Consider the following 24,146-nt stretch of genomic DNA (forward strand, 5'->3'; position numbering starts at 1 on the left):
CCAGAAGGAATAATCCCCCCCATCACTGGTTCCCACAGCACTCCCAACAGCCAACCCGGTATTATAATTATTTGGATGTGAGTATTTTTGTCTCCCTTGCTTGAGTGTAATCTCAACAATGCCAGAGTCCTGTATCTGACCCTTCTCTACATCCTTTGCAGTATCTTGCACAGGCCTGGCATAGAAACTATGGAGAGAAGATGAGAATCTGAAAGAAAGGTAGGAGTTGGGGTTAATGAACAATGTATGGCTTAAATATGCCCTCTGGCATCTGAGACCAAAGGAGAGGATCAAGACATCCATACGTTAGGAATACATCCTGGCTGCCTGTCTTCCTGCTTTAACCCTTTGTTTGATTAGCTGGTTGGCCCACTCATTCAACAGACATTTACTATTGACTTTTCCCTTTAAATAAAGCACTCTACTAGGCACAAGGGATAAAAGAAAACCCAGTCTGTATTCTTAAAGAGCTTACATTCTAGTGGGGAGACAGGCAGGTCAATATGCAATAAAGATAAAGCACGAGAAATGCGATTTAGTCCACATATATTTACTGCATTGCTAAGGCTTGAGCCAGACTGCACACTTGGCCCTGGAAATACAGCTGTGAACCTGACAACAATACCATTTCAGGAGGTCACAGTGTGGCAGGGAAGACAGAATAAACACAAAGCAGTACTAAGGACAGTGAGGCAGGGGAAGGAGACAGGGGAGGAAAGGAGTTATTTCTTTATAGGGAGCTCAGGGCAGGCCACTCTTTTCCGGTGGCACATATCTGGAGAAGGCCCAAGATGGTGTCCAAACACACATGACAATGAGCCAGCCCAGCACTGGAAAACCAGGGGCGTTTCCCTAAGGAAGCAGGTCATTTAAGCAGAAGGAAGGAGTCTTTAAGGAGACGTTGATGAGGGGGCTTTGGAGCACTAGGTGGAAGGGTCCCCCTACTGCAACCCCCCTTCTCCCCCAGCTCATGCGATGCAGGCCTGACTCCTTGAGGGCGCCACCGAGGAAATGCAGCATCTAATCTGGCTGACACGAATAGAGCTTTGGGAATAAGGCAGCACTGAGGGGCTCTGTGAACAAAAACCACAGGTACACTGGCAAAACCAAGCAGCTGTTCAGGGGGACAGGCAAGAATTCGTCAGCGGTGGAAAAAACATAGTCTAGGACATGGTGGTTCTTCTGGGCACAGCTACATTGAAAGCAAGAGCAGGAGCTCCTTAGCCTGAATCAGTGGTCCATGGAGGTCGCCCAGGTCACCCTGCCATCTTGGTTCTGGGCAGGAGTCTCCATCCTCACCGAACGAGGACCCAGGTCAGGGCTGTGCGGCCAGCCGAGCCAGCGTCCCACCTCCAGCCAAGGACATCTGAGCACAGGGGAGAAGAGGGGGCCGAACGCAACCAAGGGAGGCAGGACAAAAAGCAAAGGGGTAAAATCTCAGCATGTGAGCCTCTAAGAGGAAATCTTAGTTCTTGCTTATCTTCACTCCTGAGTTGATGAAGGCCAAAGGTGGGAAACTGTGTCCATAGAAACAAAGTTCTTTAAAAACAGGACTCTCCTGGGATGCCTGGGTGGCTCAGTCGGTTAGTGTCTGCCTTCGGCTCACGTCATGATCCTACGGTCTTGGGATGGAGTCCCGCATCGGGCTCCTTGCTCAGCGGGGTACCTGCTTCTCTCTCTGTATCCCCCCCGCCCCCGCTCCTACTCTCTCACTCCGTAGCTCACTCTCTCTCTCTCTTTCTCAAATAAATAAATGTAATCTAAAAAAAAAAAAAGACTCTCCTGTTATTTATGAAAAGTCAAGACATAACCCAACAAAACCTCTCTTTTATCTTTATTTTTTTTTACTATTTTATTAGAGAAAATTTCAAATATCCAAAAAGAGAGACTGGCATAGTGAACCCCCATGTTCTGATCACCTGGCTTTAAAAATTATCAACTCACTAACGATTTTATTTCAATTCTACCCCCACCCCTTACCCCTGTGATTTCATCTTTATATACTTCATTATTATACTTATTATTATTATAAATATCTAATATGGTATTAGATATTATATATGTATATGTACATACACATCTTTATATATAAGGACTTTTTAAAAATAATAAACAGAATATCAGGGCACCAGGTGGCTCAACAGAGGTTAATCATCCGACTCTTGGTTTGGCAGCTCAGGTCATGATCTCGGGGTCCTGGGATTGAGCCCTGCATCAGGCTCTGCGCTCATTGTGGAGTCTGCTTGAGATTCTTTCCCTCCACCCATCTCTCTGTGCATGCACACACATTTCCTCCCGCTGTTCTCTCAAAAAAAATAATAATTCTCACACTTTAGGAAACTAACAATGATGCCTTAACATCATCAAATATACAACCACAATTCACATTTTCCCAATTAACTCAATTTTGTGTGTGCGTGTTTTTAAACCGTTTGTTGGAGTTGGGATTGAAAGAAGATTGGTACATGGCATTTCACTGATTTGTTTCTCAGTCCCCTTCAGTCTGTAGGTTCCCTCTTCCTCTAATTTTTCTTAGAATGTATTAATGGATGAAATGGGAGTCCTGCAAAATCTCCCACATTCTGGATCTGGCAGTCTGTCCCCCAGGGGGCCACCAACATGTTCCCCGTCCCTGAATTTCCCGTGAATTAATGGATGGTGTTACAGAGTGCATGTTGTGTCCCCCGGAGTTCATATGCTGAAACCCTAACCCTTAATAAATGGGATGGTCTTGGGGAGGGGAGGGCTTTGGGAGGAGCCTGGGGTAAATGAGGTCATGAAGGTGGTGCTCTCCTGATGGGATTAGGGCCCTTATGAGATGAGCAGCCAAGGGATTTCCCTGTGTGTGCGAGCGCCAAGGAAGGCCAAGTGAGGACATCAACAGCAAGAGGGCCCACACCAAGAACCCAGCCATGATGGTACCCTGCACGTTGGTCTTCCAGGACTAAGAGAAGTAAGTTTCTGTTTAAGTCACCTAATCCATGTCCTTCTGTTATGGCAGCCAGAACTGCCTAGGGCAGATTTAGAGGCTCAATCAGATTCAGGTTGGAAGCAGAGGCAGAAACAACTCTCAGTGATGACGTGTGTTCCTGCTAGCTCACATCCAAAGGCAAACAACATTTGGCTGTCTCTTTTCTTGTGAGGCTCAGACTGACTTGTGAGAGGTTCCAATTCCGGGTCAGACACACTCATGACACCAGCCCTGACTCTCTCCCTGAATGCAGCTGCAATAAAAACCTAGCCAAATACTTGGACAAATACAGCGGCTCTTTCAGATTCTGCGAAGTAAACCAGAGCAGCCCAACTGAGGAAGAAGACCAAAATTTGAACTATCGCTGAAGTGGTGGTAGGCTTACTATTCCCTCCCTCCCCCATCAGAGTCCCAGGAAACTGGAAAGGATCAGAGAGGTCGTGGAGCGGGAGTCCATGAAGTTATTTATGAACTTCTAGGCGGATCCCCAGGTGGCACGTGCATGGATCTGGTCCGAATCAGCCCACCCAAGACTTTGAGAACCAAACTCACAGACCACTGCCCAGGTCTCAGACTGACCAGAGTAGGTGAAGAGGTAGCACGGATCCAAACAGCACTGCAAAAACAACCACAGCCCACCGAGGGGCTGTGAGGAATTCGGGGCCTGACCCAACAGGGTCATTTGCTTACTAAAACAAAAACATCAACATTCTCTGTAGGATTGAAACAAAATCCAGAGTGTCATACATCATCATCAAAATATCCAGAATATAATCCAAAATTACTTGCCTTGCAAAAAATCAGGAAAATCTCCATTCTCAAGGGAATAGATAATCAACAGACACCAACGCCAAAATAAGACAGATGTTGGAATTATGTGACGAAGACGTTAAAGCAGCTATTCCAGAAAGACTCCAACAAGCCAGCAATCACACAAATTTCTGACACAAATGGAAAATAGGAGGTCTCAGCAAAGAACTCGTAAGATACAAAGAACCAGGGGCGCCTGGGTGGCTCAGTTGGTTAAGCGACTGCCTTCAGCTCAGGTCGTGATCCCAGGGTCCTGGGATTGAGCCCCGCATCGGGCTCCCTGCTCGGCGGGAAGCCTGCTTCTTCTCCCTCTCCCGCTCCCCCTGCTTGTGTTCCCTCTCTCGCTGTGTCTCTCTCTGTCAAATAAATAAATAAAATCTTTAAAAAAAAAAAAAAGATATAAAGAACCAAAAGGAAACTTTAAGACTAAAAAATACAGTAACTGAAATTTAAAAAACAAAAAACAAACAAAAAAGACCACCCTGTATGGGCTCAAAAGCAAATTGGAGAGGACAGGAAAAAAAGTAAACTTGACAAAAGGCTAATAGGAATTATCCAACCTGAACAATAAAAGGAAAAAATTGATTAAAAACTGAACAGAGCCTCAGGAACCTGGGGGACAATCACAAAAGATCCAAAGTTGTTATTCAAATCCCATTAAGGACACAAAGTGCTTGAAAACAATCTGAAGAAAGAACAGCTGAAAAGGTCCTAAGTACAGCAAAAGATGAAAACTTACAGATTCAAACAGAACCCGACACAGAATAAACTCAAAGAAATCCCCACAGCCAGACACACTATACTCTACTGCTGAGAGCTAGACTGGGAGAAAAAAAAAATCTTCAAAGCAGCCAGAAAAATGATGCATTTTCTATGCGGAAACCATTTGCATGGCTGCAAATTTCTCATAGGAAACCACAGAAGCCAGAGGAAGGGCATGGCATTTTTAAAGCGTTTTAAAAAAGAGCTGTCAACCCAGAATTCTATATGCAATAAAAATATCCTTCAGGAATGAAAGTGAAATCGTGACACCGTTGGATGAAGGGAGACTAAGGGGATGTGTCACCACCAGACCTGCTTCAAAAGAATGGCTAAAGGAAAGGCTTCAGCGGGAAGGGAAATGATATCGGAAGGAGACTTGGAACCTCAGGAATGAAGGAAGAGCAACCAAAATGGCAAGTCTCTGGGTAAATAGAATAACAGACTATTCTTCTCCACTGGAGTTCTTTAAAATGCATTTGAGACTTGAAAGCAAAAATGAAAATATTGCCTTTTTGGGTTCTGAGTGTATGGAGACGTACTATCTCAGACGACCAGAACGTAAAGAGATCGAGTGATAGGGTTTCTACATTCTACTTGAAGTGGTAGAGTGTTAATCCAGAGCTCTCAGTGAACAGATGGGTGGCTGGTCCCAGGCACGTTCAGCCCCATCCATACCTTGTAAAGCTCCCCATCAATTTTTCATCTAATGCTTTCAGGAGCCACTGATGATCCATTTCTTCACCAGGGTTACAAAACAGATACTCTAATCCTCTCATTCTTCCATGTTAGTTGGTATTCTTCAATTAAAAAAAAAAAAAAAAAAACCCTTTCCTATCTGTTGGCTATTTAATTACTCACAAGTACAAAGCATCTAGGAAAAGGAGGATAAATGCTGGATTCTCTCCTTTTATTTACCAGTTTCAAAATAGTGAATTAGAACCCGGTATTTTTAGATGTTAGATATGCTAGAGGGAAATGCTGGCTTAATCCCCAATGATTGAATTTGGAATGGATATAATTAAGTCATTTAGACAATTAAAGACCAATATCCAAACATTTAAATCAGACAGCATCTTTAATATGGCAGAGAATATGCAGAATGGTGCAATCATTTAGAATGTATGTACTAGAATGTATCACACTTGCTTTTTATTGCCATTGAATTATTCTCTAGTATGTACATATGAATATATATATATATATATATATATATATATATATATAAAATTCCCCCCTTAGATTATAAGATCCCCATGGACAGCAGGAAGCTAAGATCAAGCTGATACACACTTACTAAAGGACTTAGTGAAATATAAAACAAGTACATCCTTGGACATCCTAAGCCAAAGGCAAAATGCTAGTAAATAGGGTCTTCCTCTTCATCACTCACAGCTTCGTTTTAAGTCACCAGGGGTTTTCAAAATCAATTACCCCTTGCCAGCCACCACACTGAACGCTTTTCAGGTACCACCTCATCTAATTGCCACAACGACCCAGGAAGCAGGCTCTTGGTGTCCCCAATTCATGAGACGAGGACACCACTCTGCAAGGAGATTATAAAGCACAGCCAACCCAGCTTAATCAGGGCAGAACACAAACCTGGGGCCAGGCTTTTCAGCTCCAGAGTCATTCTGCTCAATCAGGCTGCTACCTAGTGAGTGCCTGCCTCCTCCTGCTAAGGTGGGTTTCTGCTACTCTACTCTCCATTCAGCAATCTAGCCATATTTCTGCCATCTGGGAGCCAGAAGATGAAATAAGGCAAAAGGAGAAGGCACACGGGAGAGTTATATATGATACTCCTCGTCCCCACTGCGTGCGCACAGCGACTATTCCCTGCAAAGGCATAAATAACAGGGGACATGGTCCCCCTCCTCTTCAGAGGCTTATACCAGAACCAACAGGGTAAGGGAAAGTCAGTTTCTCAAAGCAATCACTGAAGTCATTACAACATGTTTTGAAGAAAAATTAATAACATAAATAACAATTACATGAATAACGACAACAATCCTAATGAATAACATGTACGTGTATATACACGTACGCATACATGCATACATACACAGAGAGAGAGGGAGGGAGGCAGAGAGACACAGAAAGGCCTGGCACAAAAAAGGCCACATCCGAACCAGGTGCCATTCTGGGCAGTTTCATTTTCCCTTACGCTTTTTTATATTTTGCAAGTTCCAAAGCCATTTGCTGGGAGAGCTGATACGGCACAAAAGGTCCCGGGGAAGAGAAGCCAGAAGGTCACTGACGCTGCTGTGTGTGAACTGGTTTTGGATACAGAGATGCTGGCCAGGAAGGGACTGCGTGTCTCCAGGCCATGGAGTGGGAGCTCCACACCAAGACTGCTAAGAGGCGAGGGGGCGGGGGGGCAGAGAGAACACGAGGGGGCGTGTGTCTGTCTGTGTGGTGCCTTGGAATATTATACAGCAAATAAAAGGAACTGGGGCAGTCCCACAAGACAAGGAGAACTTTAGCTTTCTATACTATATGGGCTTTTTTTTCAAAAATATTTTCTTCCGATATATATAAAAATACATCAACATCTTTTTAAAAATCTTTCGAAGTGGGAAGGAAAACCAGCACATCAAGCCAGGCTGTTGAGTGGGACAGTCCATCAGAGGAGGGGGCGAAGGAGCAGAGAATCGACTCTGCCCCTCGTGACCTGTGGGACCCTGGCTGAGCTCCCCGACGTCCCGACACTTCAGATGCCTTATCTATTGATGAGGACCACACACCTGCACCTGCAAAGCTATTGTCGGAGCAGAAAACAAAGTATGGCCCAGGCCCAGAGCACTTCAGAGAGTCCCCACGAAATGGGAGCTGAGCGCTTACATGTTTGCACAAGCAGGATGCGGGTAAGGAGAGAAGACACCCGAGCTCACGGGAGTGAGGAGCACAGGGAGGAGAGGGGCGGCGCCCAAGGCACCGGGCCCAGCGGAATGAACAAGGGAGGGCGGCCGGGCGCTCCTGGCACTTACTGCAGTTCTCTTCGTCGCTGCCGTCGGGACAGTCCTCAAACCCATTGCACTGGAAGCGGCCGATGATGCAGTGGATGCCACTGGCGCAAGGGAAGAACGTCGGGCCACATTTGGACTTAGCCTTGGCTGTAGGAGGCAAAACAGGACAAAAAGCAGGTCATGAGGAGCTTACGTTTTCTGACCCCTGGCATACCCATCCCACCAACTGAGCGTGCAAAGGGGTCCCTTCACATTTCCCTTGAAGTCCCCAAAGATCTCTTACCACCCGCCACCCACTGTCAACGCCCAGCCACACTGGGAGCCCGCACGCAGCATCCTCGAGGAAGGCGGTGGCTAATCCTGCTGTGCTGACATGGACCCTGCACAAAGAAAGGCTCAGCCAGAATGTGCTGCACAAAGGAACGAACGGGTGAGCCGAGGGGTGATGGATGCAACCTACTCTGAAGGGGCTAAGGAACCATTCACAATTCATTCCCTGACTGTCAAATTAATTGTCTGCATTTAGTAAGTGTTTCCCATTCTAGGCAGCGTGACCAGAGCTTTCCGTGGATGCCCTTACTCAATCCACCCAGCAACCACCCAGTGGCAAGGTGTGCAGAAAATAATTAACACCACCGGATGGAGACGGCTACCCTGCAAAGAGGCTTGCTTGCCTGCAAGGTTGGCCCTCGCGTGGCTGACTTCCGGGAACTTGGATTTCGGGAAGGTTCGCACCATTCTCTCCTAAGAACGGCTCCCTGTGCCTAAACTGTTTATTCGAACGGTGCAGTTTATGCTGAACACCTGCTTTTCCTCTGGCAGTTTGGGGTTGTGGTAGATGCTGGGCAGACAGCGCCTGCGTAACCAGCCCCCACTAAGAACCCCGGGCACTGAGTCTGTAACAAGCTTCCCCAGGAGAAAATATTTATCACACGCTGTCACAACTTGCTGCTGGGGAATTAAGTGCATCCTGTACCACTTCACTGGGAGAGGACTCGAAGTTTGATCCTGGTTTCCTCTGGCCTTCACTCCATTTGTCTTTTCCCTTTGCTGATTTTGCTTTGTGTCCTTCCACCATCGTAAGTCATATGACTATATGCAGAGTTCATGGAATCCTCCCAGCAAATCACTGATCCTGGGGGCAGTCTTGGGGACCGCTGACAAGGATGGGTATGGTTCTTATCCCAATGTCAGAGGTGTGCTTTGAGGGGTAAAGTGACTCGCCCAAAGCCACACAGTTAGAAGATGGGACACTGGGGTGAGGCCCTTGGCACTAGACTCCAGAAGCCAAGCTCTCTGCCAGTCTGTCACTTCTCACAACAGAAGCCAGACTCCAGTTCAGAGAAATTCTTCTTCCACTCCTGCTGTACAAACAGTTTTAACCGAAGCTGCTGTAACTCGGGACTGACTGAGTGTCCTGCTAACCAAACAGCCCTGCGGGGTAATGGGCTTTCCCGGGAACGGTGACGGCTGCTCTAGCTTGTGATTACAGGGTGTAAGATCAGATCTATTGCTGCATCCCAGGTAACAGGCCCCGACTAGCGTTCCTCTCATCTCCTGCCATAGAGGCAGGACCCATGGTCCTCAAGAAGGAAGGGACATTTCTTGGGAACAAACAGGTAGTACATTACCTTCATGTTCCTGTCATCAGGAACATGCCAACTTTGGCAAGCGTGATCCACAATCAACAGGGTTTTAAGGCCTGGGACGTGCCTAGGTTTTAAAAACTCCCAACACTTTGTTTCAGCCTGGAACTTCTGTAATGGTGAGGGTGCGCTCTTCAAAACCACAAACTTGGGAGACAGTGTCTGGGTTCAAATTGTGGCTCTACTTTTTATGAACTTGGGCAAGTTTCTAAATATTAGTGAGTCTCAGTTTCCTCATCAAAAAACTGGAGGTAACATTTACCACCCAGGGCTCTAGGAAGGATTCGATGAGATAATCTATACAAAATGCTTCTTAGCACAGACCATGGTATACAGCAGATGCTCAATTAATGGTAATACTTATGCTATTTATCATCGTCATCATCAGTTATAGAATTTTAAAAATTACTTCTTGGTCTGCTAATTTTTTTTCCTGATCGCCAAAGTTAAAAAAGCTCATTATGGAAGATCTCTATGAAGTGATACGAAATGATCTCCAGGATATACTGTTAAGTGTGGGGGGGGAAGCAAAGTGCAAAAGAGTATCTATAATATTTTAACCCTCTATATGAGCAAAAGAGAGGGATATAAGAAAATCTACATGGATTGGTTCATCTGTGCAGAAGAAACACAGGAAGGACAAACCAGAAACTAAAGAGCCTGGTTATATACAGGGGGTGGAAAAGGGATGGAAAGAACGGAGAAATGAGATTGGAACGAGGCTGCGGGATGAGTCTATATAGCTCTGACTCTTAGAACCCCAATATTTCACACACCCAAACAGTAAAAAATTAAAATCATCCACACGGATGTATGTGTGCAGACACTCAAAATATGAAAGAAACAGCAAAAGTGAATGTGAATGGATTATAGATGAGTAAGCCCACCACACTGAAGGCTGTGGGGAAGAAGAGAACCAGCCTAAGTAACTCGGGAAACCGTTATTTTGCCTGGATTCCATACGGCTAAGGAAAAAGAGAATTGTACACAAATAGGGCACTCTACTTTTATTTGTCACAGGGTTATGGACTAGCAGTTCTGAAACTACTTTGTGTGTACTAGGACTGAACAAATAAGTAAATATATTGCAAATAATAACCGTGAGGTTTTCACTCTCAGAGGAAGAAGTTAGAAATAAGGAAAGTGGAGAGGCTAAATGAGGCTTTGGACTGGAAGTAAAGGCATCAGTATGAAGTCAAGATTTGTAAAGATAGATAGATAGATAGGCAGAGAGACATACAGATAGGTAAGAGAGAGAGAGACAAATATTTATAGAATTTTTTAAAAGATTTAATTTTTTGAGAGAGAGAGAGAGAATAGCTCGTGAGAGAGCACAAGCAGTGAGGAGAGGGAGAGGCAGACTCCATGCTGAGCAGGGAGCCTGATTCAGGTGGGGCTCACTCCCAGGACCCCGGGGATCATGACCTGAGCTGAAGGCAGACATTTAATCGACTGAGTCACCCAGGTGCCCCAAGAGAGAGAAATATTGATCTGGTGTGTGCATGGGTCAGCATACATACATATATTTTCTAGTTCCATCTGCTAAGAAAGATGAGAAGCAATACACTCCAGTAGCAAATGAGCACACCCAGCACCAGATCTTGGTTTCTAAATACCATTATCCAATAAAGGGAACCAGGGCTCCTTGGAGAAGTGGTTAATTCCAGGGGGAAATTCAAGATGAACCTGGAGTGTCTTGTGTTGCCAGAGAGTAAAGAAGTGCTCAAAATATGATGGAGGCATGTGAGGACACAAGAGTCAACCTGAAGGAGCTCCCCAATGACCAAAGCTACAACACTTGAGTGACAAAATAATGACAGTTTTGGACTATACCCCAGAGAATACAATAAATATCTGTGAGTCCATCCGGCATCATAAATCGTTGGATAAATAAGTAAATGGGGAAGAAGGGAAGTATTTCCTTATAGAAGAATTCCAATGGTTAAACAGAGAGTGGATGTGGGAAATAGAAAGTCACCATTTAGCAAACACCACAGTAACTATGGTTAGAGGCAAGACCCAGCGACGGATGCTCACACGAGAGGACCAGCAGGCCTTGCTCTGGCCACCCTTTCGGGGCTGCTGATCGGCTGCTTATAGGCTTGGACATCTGAGAGCTGTTTCCTCGTAAACCTCCATTCACAGCGTCACCGCAGCTTAACAATGCCTAAAGTCCCTATCACAGCATCATGCAGCTCTGGACACCTCTTTAGGGCACAGCTACCTGGGGTCCCTGCCTGGCTACGCGGGCCTCCTTGCTCCTTCAGGAGCTGTCGCACACAGTCCCACCTCGGGACCTGCATGCACCCTGCCCGTCCCCCTCCCAGGGTCGCAGGGCCCATGCCTCCACTTACTCAGACACTGGACTGTGGACCCAGAAAGTCGGACTCCCACCCTCTGTCTCTCTAGCCCTCCTTCTGCTTCTCCTTCTTTTCCTTCCTAGGAAAGGACATGACTTTGTGCTGTGCTGTTTGAATGATGACCATACACTCGTTTAAATACTTTCGTTCACCACTTTCGACGGAGCTGTACCACACAGTGCCAACACCAGGGAATATATACTTGCTGAATACACAGATGAGCCTGTAAAAGAGAGTGGGACTGGGTAACAGTAGCTAGCTGGCTGAATGTTGACTATGGGTTAAGCATTATGCTCTGGGTTTTACAAATATCACCTCGTTTACTCCTCACAAAAACCTATTTCACAGATAGGAGAGCTGAGGTCCAGAGGTGAGGGCGCTTGACACTGCTAATAAACAGAGTCAAGGCTCAAACCTTGCTCTTGACTCATCTGCTCCTCTGCCTCTTTAGATATTTCTAAGCCCCAGTCCAGCTCCAAAGGACTAGGCTTTAGAAGACAAAGAAAAAGAATATGAATAATTATAAATGAATTAGCTACCCTTCAATTAACCAGCTCTTTGGCCCTGCCCCCTTTTCAAGAATGACTAATGAGACCTGCTGCCTCATCAGCGGTCTCGGTCAGAGGCAGCCGTCCTGTTACGATTTACACCTGCGCCATCGGACTCCTGCTGAGGCAACCTGTGAGGCGGATCACAGCACCTGGCTGAGGCTGTGAGAGAAGCCAGCCGCTGACAGCAGTCCTCCCCTGGCCGCCGTTTCCCCGAAGGGGGGAGATTTCAACGTGAAACTCAGCAGCCCCTGGCAGAAGGTGGGAGGCCTACTATGCCTAATATCACCCTGACGAAGGTGGGCAGGGTGCCTCCAGGCCATCACTATTTTTCGAGGACCTGCTCCCTGAACTTTCCAGGGAGGCAGCTTTCACCAGTGGGAGGAAAAGAACCAGCGCTCTCCTGGGGGTGGGTTTCTTTCCCAATCCGTGTCCTCTCCCTCGTTAGAGCCTGATTGTCACAGTTCTGCTTTTCACGGATCCGTAAATTTTAAAAAAAATAAAAAAAAGAGATGGGGGTGCATCAAGGGCTAAAACAGTTGCCAACTTTTTATTTTGCCAGCGAGGACACACACCAACACATCTGCAATCATCTCTGCTCACTCTTGTCCTCCACGGAAAGCCGCTTTAGCCTCCAAAAGGCAGGACAAACAACACAAGAGTCCTCGGACCAGTACTTGGGGATTATGTCAGGACTAGAGGGGAACCAGGAGACGTCCCCGTGTGGCCACGCGGTGAGGCCCGCAGAACAAAGACCCGATCCTTGCAGGCACAGCTTCGCTCAGTAACTAATTCTCACTTTTCACAAAGGAGAAAACTGAGGCCCAAGGAGGCAGTCTGAGCCTTGCCCAAAGTCACACAGCTATTTAGGATCAGACTGGTCTAGAATCCAGTTCTCAGTCCCCGAGTCTAGCCTCTGTCAATTACAATATGCTTGAGGCAGGGTGCCACTGAGTCACGCGCTGCCAAATCCCATCCCGGGGATCAGATTTGGCCGAGATCCCATGAGGCTGAAAGCCCCTCTACCACGTGGCAAGAACTCTCCAAGCCGTGGAGAGAAACGCTCTGGACCAGGCATCAGGCCTGTGGCTCCCAGTCAGCCCCAAAAGGGCTCAGGGCTGCTCACTGGTCCTGGAGGATGCGGCGCTGTGGCGTCCGTGGCTACCAGCCCAGACCCTCCCCACGTGGTCCTTCCACGAGAGTCAGACAAGAGCCACCATGCCAGAGCCTCTCTGTTCAGCCAGAACAGCCGGGAGCTCGCTCATCAGACCTGCAGCATCTCTCAGGCTTTGGCAACCGCTCCAGCCATAAACACGGGTATCTGGGGTCTCTCTTCCAGATGTCTGTAGTTGGCCAAATCAGCAACAGCTACGATCTCCAACCCCTGCTTGCCTCTAATTCCTGCTCCAGGATCCTGCCAGTGTGTGCCTGTGACAGCCCAAAGAACCAGAAGCAGGAGCCTTAAGCTCTTCTGTAAAATTACCATCCTGGCTTTTATAAACTCATGACACAGTTCACTATGAAAAATTCAAACTACAGAGAAAACGCACAAAGGTCAACGTAAAAATTACCCCAAATTGCTGCCACCCAGCCAAAGCCACCGTGGACATTTTGGTAAACGTGCTCCTGAAGCATGGTCTCAAGAACCACTGTATGCAAATGGATCGCCCTAGGACCTCATTAAAATGCAGTAGGTCTGGAGTGGAGCCTGGGATTCTGTATTCCTGAGACTCCCAGGTGATGTCAATGCTGCTGGTCCAAGCACTTCCCTTCTGAATAGCTAAGGACCACGGTCTTGTTCATTGTTCGATCTCCAATGCCCAGAAGAGTGCCTGGTGCACACGTTTTACTGACTAAATCAATACACAGAAATCTGAGCATATAGCTTTGCTTAAATGCACCCATGAAACACGATGCTATTCGAAACTTGCTTTTGTCACTTGCCAATCTATTGTGACATCTTTTCATGTTGATAACTACGGGCCCACACTATCACTTTTACTGGCTACAGCTACTCTGCACCCGTAAGTCCCATGACTGATGCATACTTGGGGTGTTTTCAATAAACAATGCACACATAGATGCATATGTTATTCTCCCCACTTGTACAGTATCTCTTGAAGGTATAACTGCTAGGTCCCAGGATATGCATATTTCACATTTTGGCATCCTTTTGATCATCGACTGCCTCCTCCCAGAGGAACTGGTACCGTCTTCTGGCCACAGCTGGCCACAGAAACAGCCTCCGGCCCCAGATCATCCATTGGAGATAGGCCGATTCTCCCCTGCTGGCAATGATATTCCTAGAAGCACACAGGCTGAGAACATCCCACAGTTCCTCTATGTTTATGTTAGGTTGGTCCTTCACTGCACCCGGTGCTCTATTATTCTCCATTTATCTCTGTCTCTCTTCATTTTAACATCTGTGTATTTCATTACTTTGCCACGTAGGAGACATTCCTATCCAGTCAAGAAAACCATGACTCTTCTTTTTATCTTTTAAAATTTGCACCGGGTGCAGAGCATCAATCTTTGCTGGAATTGGTTTCCCTGGTTTACACTAATCATGGGCTAATGCAAAGTGTCCCTCCTTTCGGGAGATGCTCCTTGAGCTAACTTTCCCAGGCTGCATTATCCCTTCTAAGGGCCCGACAAAGGGCAGGTTCTCACTCCAAGGATGGTCCTGCTTGCTAACATTTCTCTAGAATGTCCTGTCCTGTGAGGCAGTGTTTAACAAAGAAGGTTGTCAATGATCCTCCTGCAGAAGAATCTCCAGGGACACCTCTCCCCTAGGGGAATCTGCATTCGTATTAAGCACAGAGGATTCCAATGAACACTCACATGCGACCACCCCACCTGACAGATTCTACTGATATCTTATGCCCCAAGAACAAATGACCTCATCAGTCCTTTCTTTCTGATGTTGCCATGGCATAGACCAGCAACCACTCCAGGAATTGTGGCTACAGGGCTCCTATAGGGCCTCCTCTGCCTACCAGCCCCCGTCAACTCTAGCACTCATATCCCAGATAGCATAGGAGACACCATGGGCCTCTTGATGATCTTTCTCCATCTCAACAGGTCCTCTCTTCCTCCATGTTTACATGCAAAACACAAAATCACTCTGCTTTACATACAAAAGCTGCGGGCTCGTATTCAAATAGTTGCTGTCCTAGCAAAAAGGCCCTTTTGGAACTTCAAAACCCTCAACCAGTTCTGTCCACATTTTAAGGATTTACACTTTACCTGTGCACAATACAAAATAGGGATAAAGGGCCCAAAAAGTGTCTACTGCCCCCTCTGGACAAATAACAAACTATTCCTGAGCATCCTGCTATCTGTCAGGCACTGAGTCAGTTCTGTGGTGATTCAAACAATACTCCCTGAGAGTGGACGAAGGACACAGACAAGTCAATGAGACTCTGCATGCAATGCCAGGAGTGCTCTGATGGGGGAGCTAGAGGACACCCAATCTCAAAGTGAGTCTGAGGGCAGAAAAGGCTGCTGAAAGGAAAGCAGGCCTCAGCAAAGACACTTCACATATAGCTATGGTGGAAACCGATGTAATGTTTAGACACTGAGGCCTTGCTCATTTATTCATTCCACTAATGTTAATTCACAAACTCTGTGTCATACCTGCAAAGAATAAGGATACACTGGAGACAGCTCTGCCACAGAGAAAAGTTTATAGTGTTGGTGGGACTGTTCCAAGAAGGAGGAACAGCACGTGCAAAGGCCCAGGGGCAGAAACAATGTGGTATGGGGAGAACTGAAAGGGGGTCAGTATGAACTTGTTTCTCAGATCAGTAAAAAGTGCCTGGTATGTTTTCCTTAATTAAAAAAATGTAAAACCTTATTTCTCATAAGAAATGTGCCCTGAGCTAGCTGTAATGCAGCTCACACTAAAGAGAATTATCCACACCAAAGTATAAATCAGAAAAAACATCAGATGATAAAATTCATGTAATCTGAATCAACATGCACAATGCTCCCCGCCTCCCTTCCCCAAAGCGAACGCCTACATGTAGCATCACTGGCTAAAAACTGCGCAAGAAGTAATGGATCTAAAAATGCTACTATATTCAGTCCCTTGGTTCATTTTGTAAAATGTCAAACCGTGGTTCCCTTGAAAAGTCAAACATGACTTCATGGTTGGAAACAAGGAAGCAAAAAGAGCCTTATAAAAAGCAACAGGCTGTTTTAAAAAAGCATATGCCTGGATTCTCTAAGAAGCCTATGAGAGAAAAAAAGACAGGTATTTCATTGTGGTCCTGATGCAGAGGACAAACACCCCAGAAAGCTAAATCCACACCTGGAATTCAGGCCTTTGCACATTCATCATTACCTGAGCAAAAAAAGCCCTTGGCTTGTTCCAGCAGTTCGACTCTGTGTGACTACTGAAGTGAACTCCAAGTTCTATCGATCAGATATTGCAATTTCTTCCTCAAACACCATATTGGCTGCTTCAGAGATACATATCGGGGAGTGGAGAGAGCAAAAGATCACAAGCTCATTGGAATGTAAATACAGAAAGAAGGCATCTAGCTGCAACAGCTTCAACAGAAGACTGTCGGATAGACAGTTTCTAAACATCTCCTCTTTCATAAGAACAGGAGGTGTGCAGCCTTGGGGCTAAGAAGTCAGAAGGGCTTAGGGTTCAGAAGCATCTGAGCTTCTATGCCCTTTCTGCCACATAATAGCTGAGACCCTGGACAAGTCACTGAACCCCCCTTGACCTCAGTGACCCTGTCTGTAAAAGGGGCATAAAGATAGCACAGATCTCATCGGTTGTTGGAAAATAATATGAGATTTTGCATGTAGAGAAAACAGTGCAATGCTTGACATCTAGTAGGGATCTGATCGTATCTTCTCCTCCCAAACATGGTCCATGGGTCTACAAACTGCTCTTCTTCCCATATATGGATGGCCCTGAGAAAAATGAGGTAGAAACCAAAATAATGTTTAGACTAAGGCCTTACTTGTTTAGTTCTTCATTGCATTCATGTTAATTCTCAGACCCTCTATGCCACACATTGGACCAAGTGGGGTTGCAAAGAGAATCAAACATTCAAACATAACTTCTGCTAGCAAGCTGCTCCTAGCTAAGGAACACCTGGCCAAGAAGAAGGAAAAAAACAAAAAACAAAAAAAAGACAACAAAGGGCAATAACAGATCATTGCAATGAGATGTGGTAAGTGCTTTATAAGCTGTATAAACATTTGCCTTTCAACACTGTACTGTCAAGGTTCAAATGCTGCCTCCACCACTTATTGGACATATGATTTATGGCAACTGACTTCACCTCTCTGTGCCTCCATTTCCTAATCAGGGAATGGCAATATTAATATTACCTACAGGGCGCCTGGGTGGCTCAGTCGGTTAAGCAACTGCCTTCGGCTCAGGTCATGATCCTGGAGTCCCGGGATTGAGTCCCGCATCGGGCTCCCTGCTCAGTGGGAAGTCTGCTTCTCCCTCTGACCCTCCTCCCTCTCGTGCTCTCTGTCTCTCATTCTCTCTCTCGCAAATAAATAAATAAAATCTTTAAAAAAAAAAACTAGTACCTACCTCACTGGGTTGTTGTGGGGATTAAATGAAACAATACAATGATCGCTTAGTCTTTCTGCAGAACACAGTATTAGCTATGATAGTTAATACTGTATTAGCTACAATTACATATAGTACATATTAGCTATTATTATTTAACATGGTACAAAATATAGTATTGCATATAGTGTTTTATAATATTGCACGACATTATTACACAGCATTAGCTATTATTATTACTGTTATTATTTATTACTACCATTTTCAAACAGTTTCTGCCCCAGTCTGGTGGGCCCAGAAAGCACAGCACAAAAGAGCACCATGTCAGCTGGCTAGGAGATTAGTAGGGGTGTGTTGGTGAAGAGAGAGAGGGAAGGAACCTTCCAGGCAAAATGAATGATGAGAATAAAAGCTCAGAGCTGCGACAGGGTGGGCCCGTCTGTGCAAAGATATGGGAAGGTTTAGGGCGTGGAGACATGGATGTGGCAGGAGATGGGGGTGGGAGAGGCAGGAAGGGGTCTGGACACTTAACCCAGGAGCCAGCCAGTGGACATCTTTATAAAGGAAAGAGGCAGGTCAGATCTGTTTTTTATGAAGAAAATTTTTATGGACTCACAAGGAAATGATGAGGATCTGTAACATGGAAATATCCTCCTCACTCCCAAAAAGCCCTGAGGGAACTGAAGAGCCAAGTCTATAATATTCTTTGGGCTTTCAGGAAAAAGGGTACTATAAACAATAAGGGGATTCAAAGTGCCTGTCCTGGCCCTTTAAAATAATTTTAAGAATGAAAGGGGAAAAAAGTCAGCAAGTTTGGGATTAGGACATTATCTTATAACCTAAAGGTTTTTTTTTTTTTTTCAGGTTATTTATTTTAGCTATTTGCGATGCACATACATATGTACATGAAGGTATGTTTATATGTCTCTATACATTGGAATGAAAATTCCAGAGAACCCATAAGCAGGAAACCAAGACATTCCCAACTGAGTCTTCTATAGACAGAGTTTGAGAGGAAAAGCTCTAAAAAGATAATAAATAAATGTGGGTCAGATAACTTAGCTTCCGGAGGCTTTTCACTGCTTGGAGGAAAAACTTCCTGACAGTGGATCAGAGTCCCTGGGATGAAAAACAGATGTGGGAACAGACATGCTAGAACAGACTAGTTTCCAGTTTAAAAAGAATACTTTGATAAAGGCATCATCCAAGAAAAGGTGATATCCGAAGGGCAACTCCTAAGAAATGGTGGGGGGAGGGGGGAAGGAATGAAAAAGAAAAAAAAAAGTGGAGGGAAGGGAAGGATGTGAGAATCAAAGTTCTCAGGTCTGAATAAAAATGAATAAAGGATAACCCATTCTACATCACTTTCCATCTTACTGGGCAATGAGGGACATCACCTTTGCCCAAAGAAGAAGGTTTGACTTTTCAGAGCCTCTACCCCCTCCCACCCTCTGGGCCCTTGGTAAACGCTGAGGTTTCCCTTCCACTTTCATTTCTGTGCATACTCTCTACCTTCAGACTTGTGATTTCTGATCAGCCTCCTGGAAGTGTCTCTGACAGCCCCCCTCACGTGCCCCTCCCCACACATCCACTGAAACAGAAGAAGCCTGGAGCTCAGACTCTCTCCTGGATTGTTACTGAGACATCAGCAAAGAGTGCCAGAGAAAGGCCTATGATGGAGGTTTAAATGGCTGGGAGACCAAAAGAACAACAGGGCGTGCCTTCAGAGACATGAGCTGAGCAGGAGGACATCCCATCTGTCATGGGGTAACCTGAAAACAACTGCTTCAGGGAAATACTGCTTAACCCACCACAAATCTGGCTCTAGGAAAGGTTTTCACCAAAGCCATCTGGAGGTTTCCATGATGCCTTCAAAACCAGTCACAGGAGTCACATAATCCCATGGATATCACCTCTTTGTAGCTATGGGCTGGCTTTAAAAACAACACACTGACCCTCAGCTTCTAACTTATCCTATAAGAGCAGTGACTCAATCCTGACTGCACATTACAATAACCCAGGAAGCTTTAAAAAAAAAAAAAAAAGAAACTATCCCAAAAATCAAGGGAGCTAGAGTGACTATACTAATGTCAAACAAAATAGAAGCTAAGATAAAAAAAATATATATTCCTAGAGACAAAGAAATGGTCACTCCATCAGGAAGACATAATTATATGTACCTAAAAACAGAGCCCCAAAATACATGAAGCAAAAACTGATAGAACTGAAGGGAGAAACAATATTTAAACAATAAAAGTTGGAGAACTCAGTACCCCACTTTCATAATGGATGGAGTAACCCGGCCGAAGATCAACAAGAAAACAGATGACATGAACAACACAATAAACCAACCACATCTAACAGACATCCACAGAAGTCACGATCCAAAAGCAGCAGGACACACATTCTTCTCAGGTGCATATGGAACATTCTCCAGCGTATTCCAAACCTATGATGTTCAGTCATTAAAAAACCTCAATAGATTTAAAAGGGATAAAATCATACAATGTATGTTCTCCAATCACAGTGGAATAAAATTAGAAATCAGTAACAGAAGGAAATCTGAGAAATCCACAACTATGTGGAAATTATCAATAATTACCAATACCGAAATAACTATGTGAAAATTAGCCGTGATTACCAATACTGAAATAACCAATGAGTGGAAGAAAAAAACACAAATAAAATTAGAAAATACTTTGGGATAAATGAAAACAAAAATACAGCCTACCAAAATTCATGAAATGCAGCTAAAGCAGTATTGAGAGGGAAATGTATAGCTGTAAATGCATATATATTTTTTTAAATCTCAAATCCACAAAAAAACCCTTTCTTTTTTTTTTCACAAAAAACTCTTAGAACAAACAATTTCAGCAAGGTTGTAGGACACAAGATGAATATACCAAAACCAACTGAATTTCTACATGCCAGCAATCAAATATCTAAACATGAAATTACTAAAACAATTTCACTTATAATAGCATTAGGAATAAATTTAACGAAAGAAGTACAAGATCTGTACACTGCAAATTATAAAATACTCTCCAAAGAAATTAAAGAAGAATTAAAGGAGACATCCCATATTCAAGAATTAAAGAAAGATATCCCATATTCATGGATTAGAAGACTAAGTAAGAAAGCAATACTCTCCAAACTAATCTACAGATTCAAATGCATATGGATCAACAGAATAAAATTGAGAGTCTAGAAATAAACCATCACTTTTACAGTCAATAGATGCTTGACAAGGTGCCAAAAAAAGTCACTAGGGAAAAAGACAGTCTTTTCAACAAACGGCTGGACAACTGGATCATCCACATGCAAAATAATGAAGTTGTACCCCTACAATTCCATACAATGGAATGGTATTTGTTAATTAAAAAGATGAAGTACTGATGCATGATCCCACATGGATGAACTTTGAAAACATCACGCTAGGTGAAAGAGCTAGACACAAAGGTCACGTTGTATGTGACTCCATTTAATATTCAGAATAGGGAAATCCACAGAGACAAAAAAAAAGAGAGTGGCTCCTAGAGACTAGGGGAGGGAAGAATGGGGTTTCTTTTGGGGGTAATGAAAATGTTCTAAAATTAGGCAGTGGCAAGAGCTGCATACCTCTCTGAATACAATTAAATAAAGAAACAAAGCTTTCTAAGAACTTCTGAGATCCAAGAGAGTGGTGACATCAGAAATGAAAAAAGTTGCTCTTTTCTAGGAAGATACTAAATTGGCCAAATTCCTGCCCAGTTCTTCTGGTTTGCTCCCCAGGCAACATGTGGCAAGACTGGGGGTGGGATGGGGCACCTGGCTGGCTCAGTAGGCACAGCATACAACTCTTGCTCATGGGGTTGTAAGTTCGAGCCCCATGTTGGGTGTGGATATTACTTAAAAGTAAAATCTTTAAAAAAAAGTACTGTGGGTGGGAAGGGAGGAGTGAGTGCTACTGACCTCCAGTGGGCAGACCAGGGAAACTACTAGATGTCCCATAATGCACAGGCCACTCCCCCCACCAAATAAAGAATTATCTGGCCCCAAAATGTCACCAGTTTCAAGGGTGGAGAACCCTATACTAGGAAAAAGTCAATCCTGAACTTTTGCCTTTTCTCATTTAAAGAAAGAAATAACTCTCTATTAATGGTGAAGAACAAAACACAAAGGGTTAGGAATCAAACAGAACCGGGATCCAAATCCTGATTCCACTCCTTCCCAGAACTGAGACCCTGGGCAAATTAACTAACTGCCCTGGGATTTACTCCCTCATCTGTAAAATGGGATGATGAAACCGACCTTACAAAGTAGTTGTAAGGATTAAATGAAAAGATGTCTGGTATCAGTAAGGGCTAAGAGCTTTTATTACTATAATTATTATTTTTTTGTGAAGCCCCAAAGTGGCTTAGGACCAAGAAATGGGTGACTGGGTCATCGTAAAATAGGATGATTTTCTCCAGGAACAATGAGTATATAAATTAGGACATTTTATGAGCTAATAAGCAATTGAGACATAACCGTTGACATTCTTCACTGGTATATTATGCTCTAGCCAAAGAGAGACTGGCCAAATAGGCCGTTGCCATAGTAATAAAAAGTTTCTTGGAGTCTGACTCATTTTCTTCCCAGTAAGCGCTTTCTATTTGTCAGGCTACACTTCATGTACCTCTTCACTGCACAGTGGCAGGGACTCTTCCACCTACTATACCTAATATTTTCCTGCTGCTCAAAAACCAATTTACTGTTGTGGAAACAGTACCAAAAACAGGACCAGAGGATGGGCTGTCTTTGCTATGGGTCTTTGTAATGGAGCTCACCAGTTAGCAGTGGATAGGAATGGCTCAAGAGGACATATTAAACCACCTGGGCCTTCCAGTACTCCACTAGACCAGGCAGTAGCTTGAGAGCCCCTCATCCTTACCGTAAATGAGGGAAAAAGATAAAGAAGCTAACACTTATTAAATGTTTGTCATGGGTCCTGAGGCACTCTGGTGGACTTTATCCAATTTATATTCCACCAAAAAACTGAGAACACTGGTTACCCACATTGCCTAGAGAACACTGACAATCAGAGAGATTAATGTGCCCAGGGACACACTTTCCATATATATTTGTTTTTGTGCCATCTCAACTCATAAATTGTTTGAGCTGGCTTAGGGAAAAAAAAAATCAGTAAAAAACAAGGAAAGTGGGAGTGCCTGGGTGGCTCAGTCAGATAAGCGTCCGACTCTTGGCTTTGGCTCAGGTCATGCTCTCGGGGTCGTGAGATCGAGCCCCATGTCAGGCTCCACGCTCATCTTGGAGTCTGCTTGAGATTCTTTCCCCTCCTCGCTCTCCCTCCCCATATTCTCCCCCACTAATCACACTTTCTCACTCCCTCTGAAATAAATAAATAAAACCTTTAAAAAAACAAACAAGGAAAACGGAATGTTATGGGGGAAAGCAGAAGAAAAGAAGGTAGTAGGCAAAACACATTTCATAAAATCTTACAGGATTATTAGCACCAGGGCTCAAATTTTACTATGAGTCTCCTAGTGGCCAAAACAACAAAGGAAACATGATAAAGAGTCAGAGTCAAGTGTACAGAACACCAAAACTTAACCATTTAAGAAAAAAAACAGTCTTGGGACTCTCCTCATAACCCAGACATAAGGGAATAAACCACAAAATGTGAAGACAGTCAAAAATTTGAACCCAGAGCAGACAAAATCCCAGTTGTGAAAAGGGTGGCATAACATGTGTGCGCTCAGGAAGGATGGGGGGGAATGCATCGTTTGTATTCCACATTCATCTCCTCAACAGTGTGGTGGGGTAAGGGGACGAAGCAGCTTCGGCAGTCAGACTGCTTCCACTCCAGTTCCAGCTCGGGCCCATCTAGCAACACGATCTCCAGCAAGTTACATAATTTGGGTGCCTCAGTTTCCCCAACTGTAACATGAAGGTGGTGATCATAGTAGCCAACTCATAAAGCGACTGTGGGCAATAAATGAAAGTCATTTAGAGCACTTCTTAGCTCCACCGCATAAATGTAAGCTCTTACTATCACCCCTGCTCCCCCCACACTCCACGGTAACTCATGTTCTCCACGGTAACCGTGTTCTCAGCAGGCGTGGACACAGCCCTGCACCAGGCGGGGCGGGGAGGGGGTGGGTCTCGGCCTCATGGAGCTCTCACAAACAGAGACACAAAATCAGACAGTGCCAAGTGTTCCATGGAGATGTAAGAAGATGTGATAGTGGGTGCATACTTGCTTTGGATAATCAGGAAGGGAATTTCAAAGGCAGAAGCAGTTCCAGTGAGATCTAAATGACACAAAGCAGTCAGCCATGCAGGGATGAGAGGGGAGAGCAGCCTGGGCAGAGAGCCCATCATAAAAACACACCGACGACCATGACCGGCATTGCGACCCTCGAATAGGAAGGACAGACACCAGGTGGGGCTAGAGCTGAGTGCCCAGCGGGCGAGGAGGGGAAAGCAGAAACCAGTCTGGGAGGGCTTCCCCAGCCCAGCGAAGAAGTGAAAGCGATGGGGGAAACATTACAGGGGAGTG

General features: G+C 44.8%; 1 protein-coding gene across 6 annotated transcripts in view; it reads right to left on the bottom strand.

The window, feature by feature from the left end:
• Positions 1-24,146, bottom strand: part of LDLRAD3 (low density lipoprotein receptor class A domain containing 3) — a 226,367-nt gene that overhangs the window by 112,224 nt on the left and 89,997 nt on the right. For all 6 annotated transcript variants that reach the window (XM_081798305.1, XM_081798307.1, XM_081798304.1 and 3 more), the window contains one exon: positions 7,528-7,653. In XM_081798305.1, the coding sequence (XP_081654431.1) occupies positions 7,528-7,653 (126 nt within the window). The remainder of the gene's footprint in view (positions 1-7,527; positions 7,654-24,146) is intronic.

This window comes from Leptonychotes weddellii, chromosome 11 (genome assembly GCF_054177405.1).
Source record: "Leptonychotes weddellii isolate Sample4059 chromosome 11, ASM5417740v2, whole genome shotgun sequence".
NCBI classification, from domain to species: domain Eukaryota; kingdom Metazoa; phylum Chordata; class Mammalia; order Carnivora; family Phocidae; genus Leptonychotes; species Leptonychotes weddellii.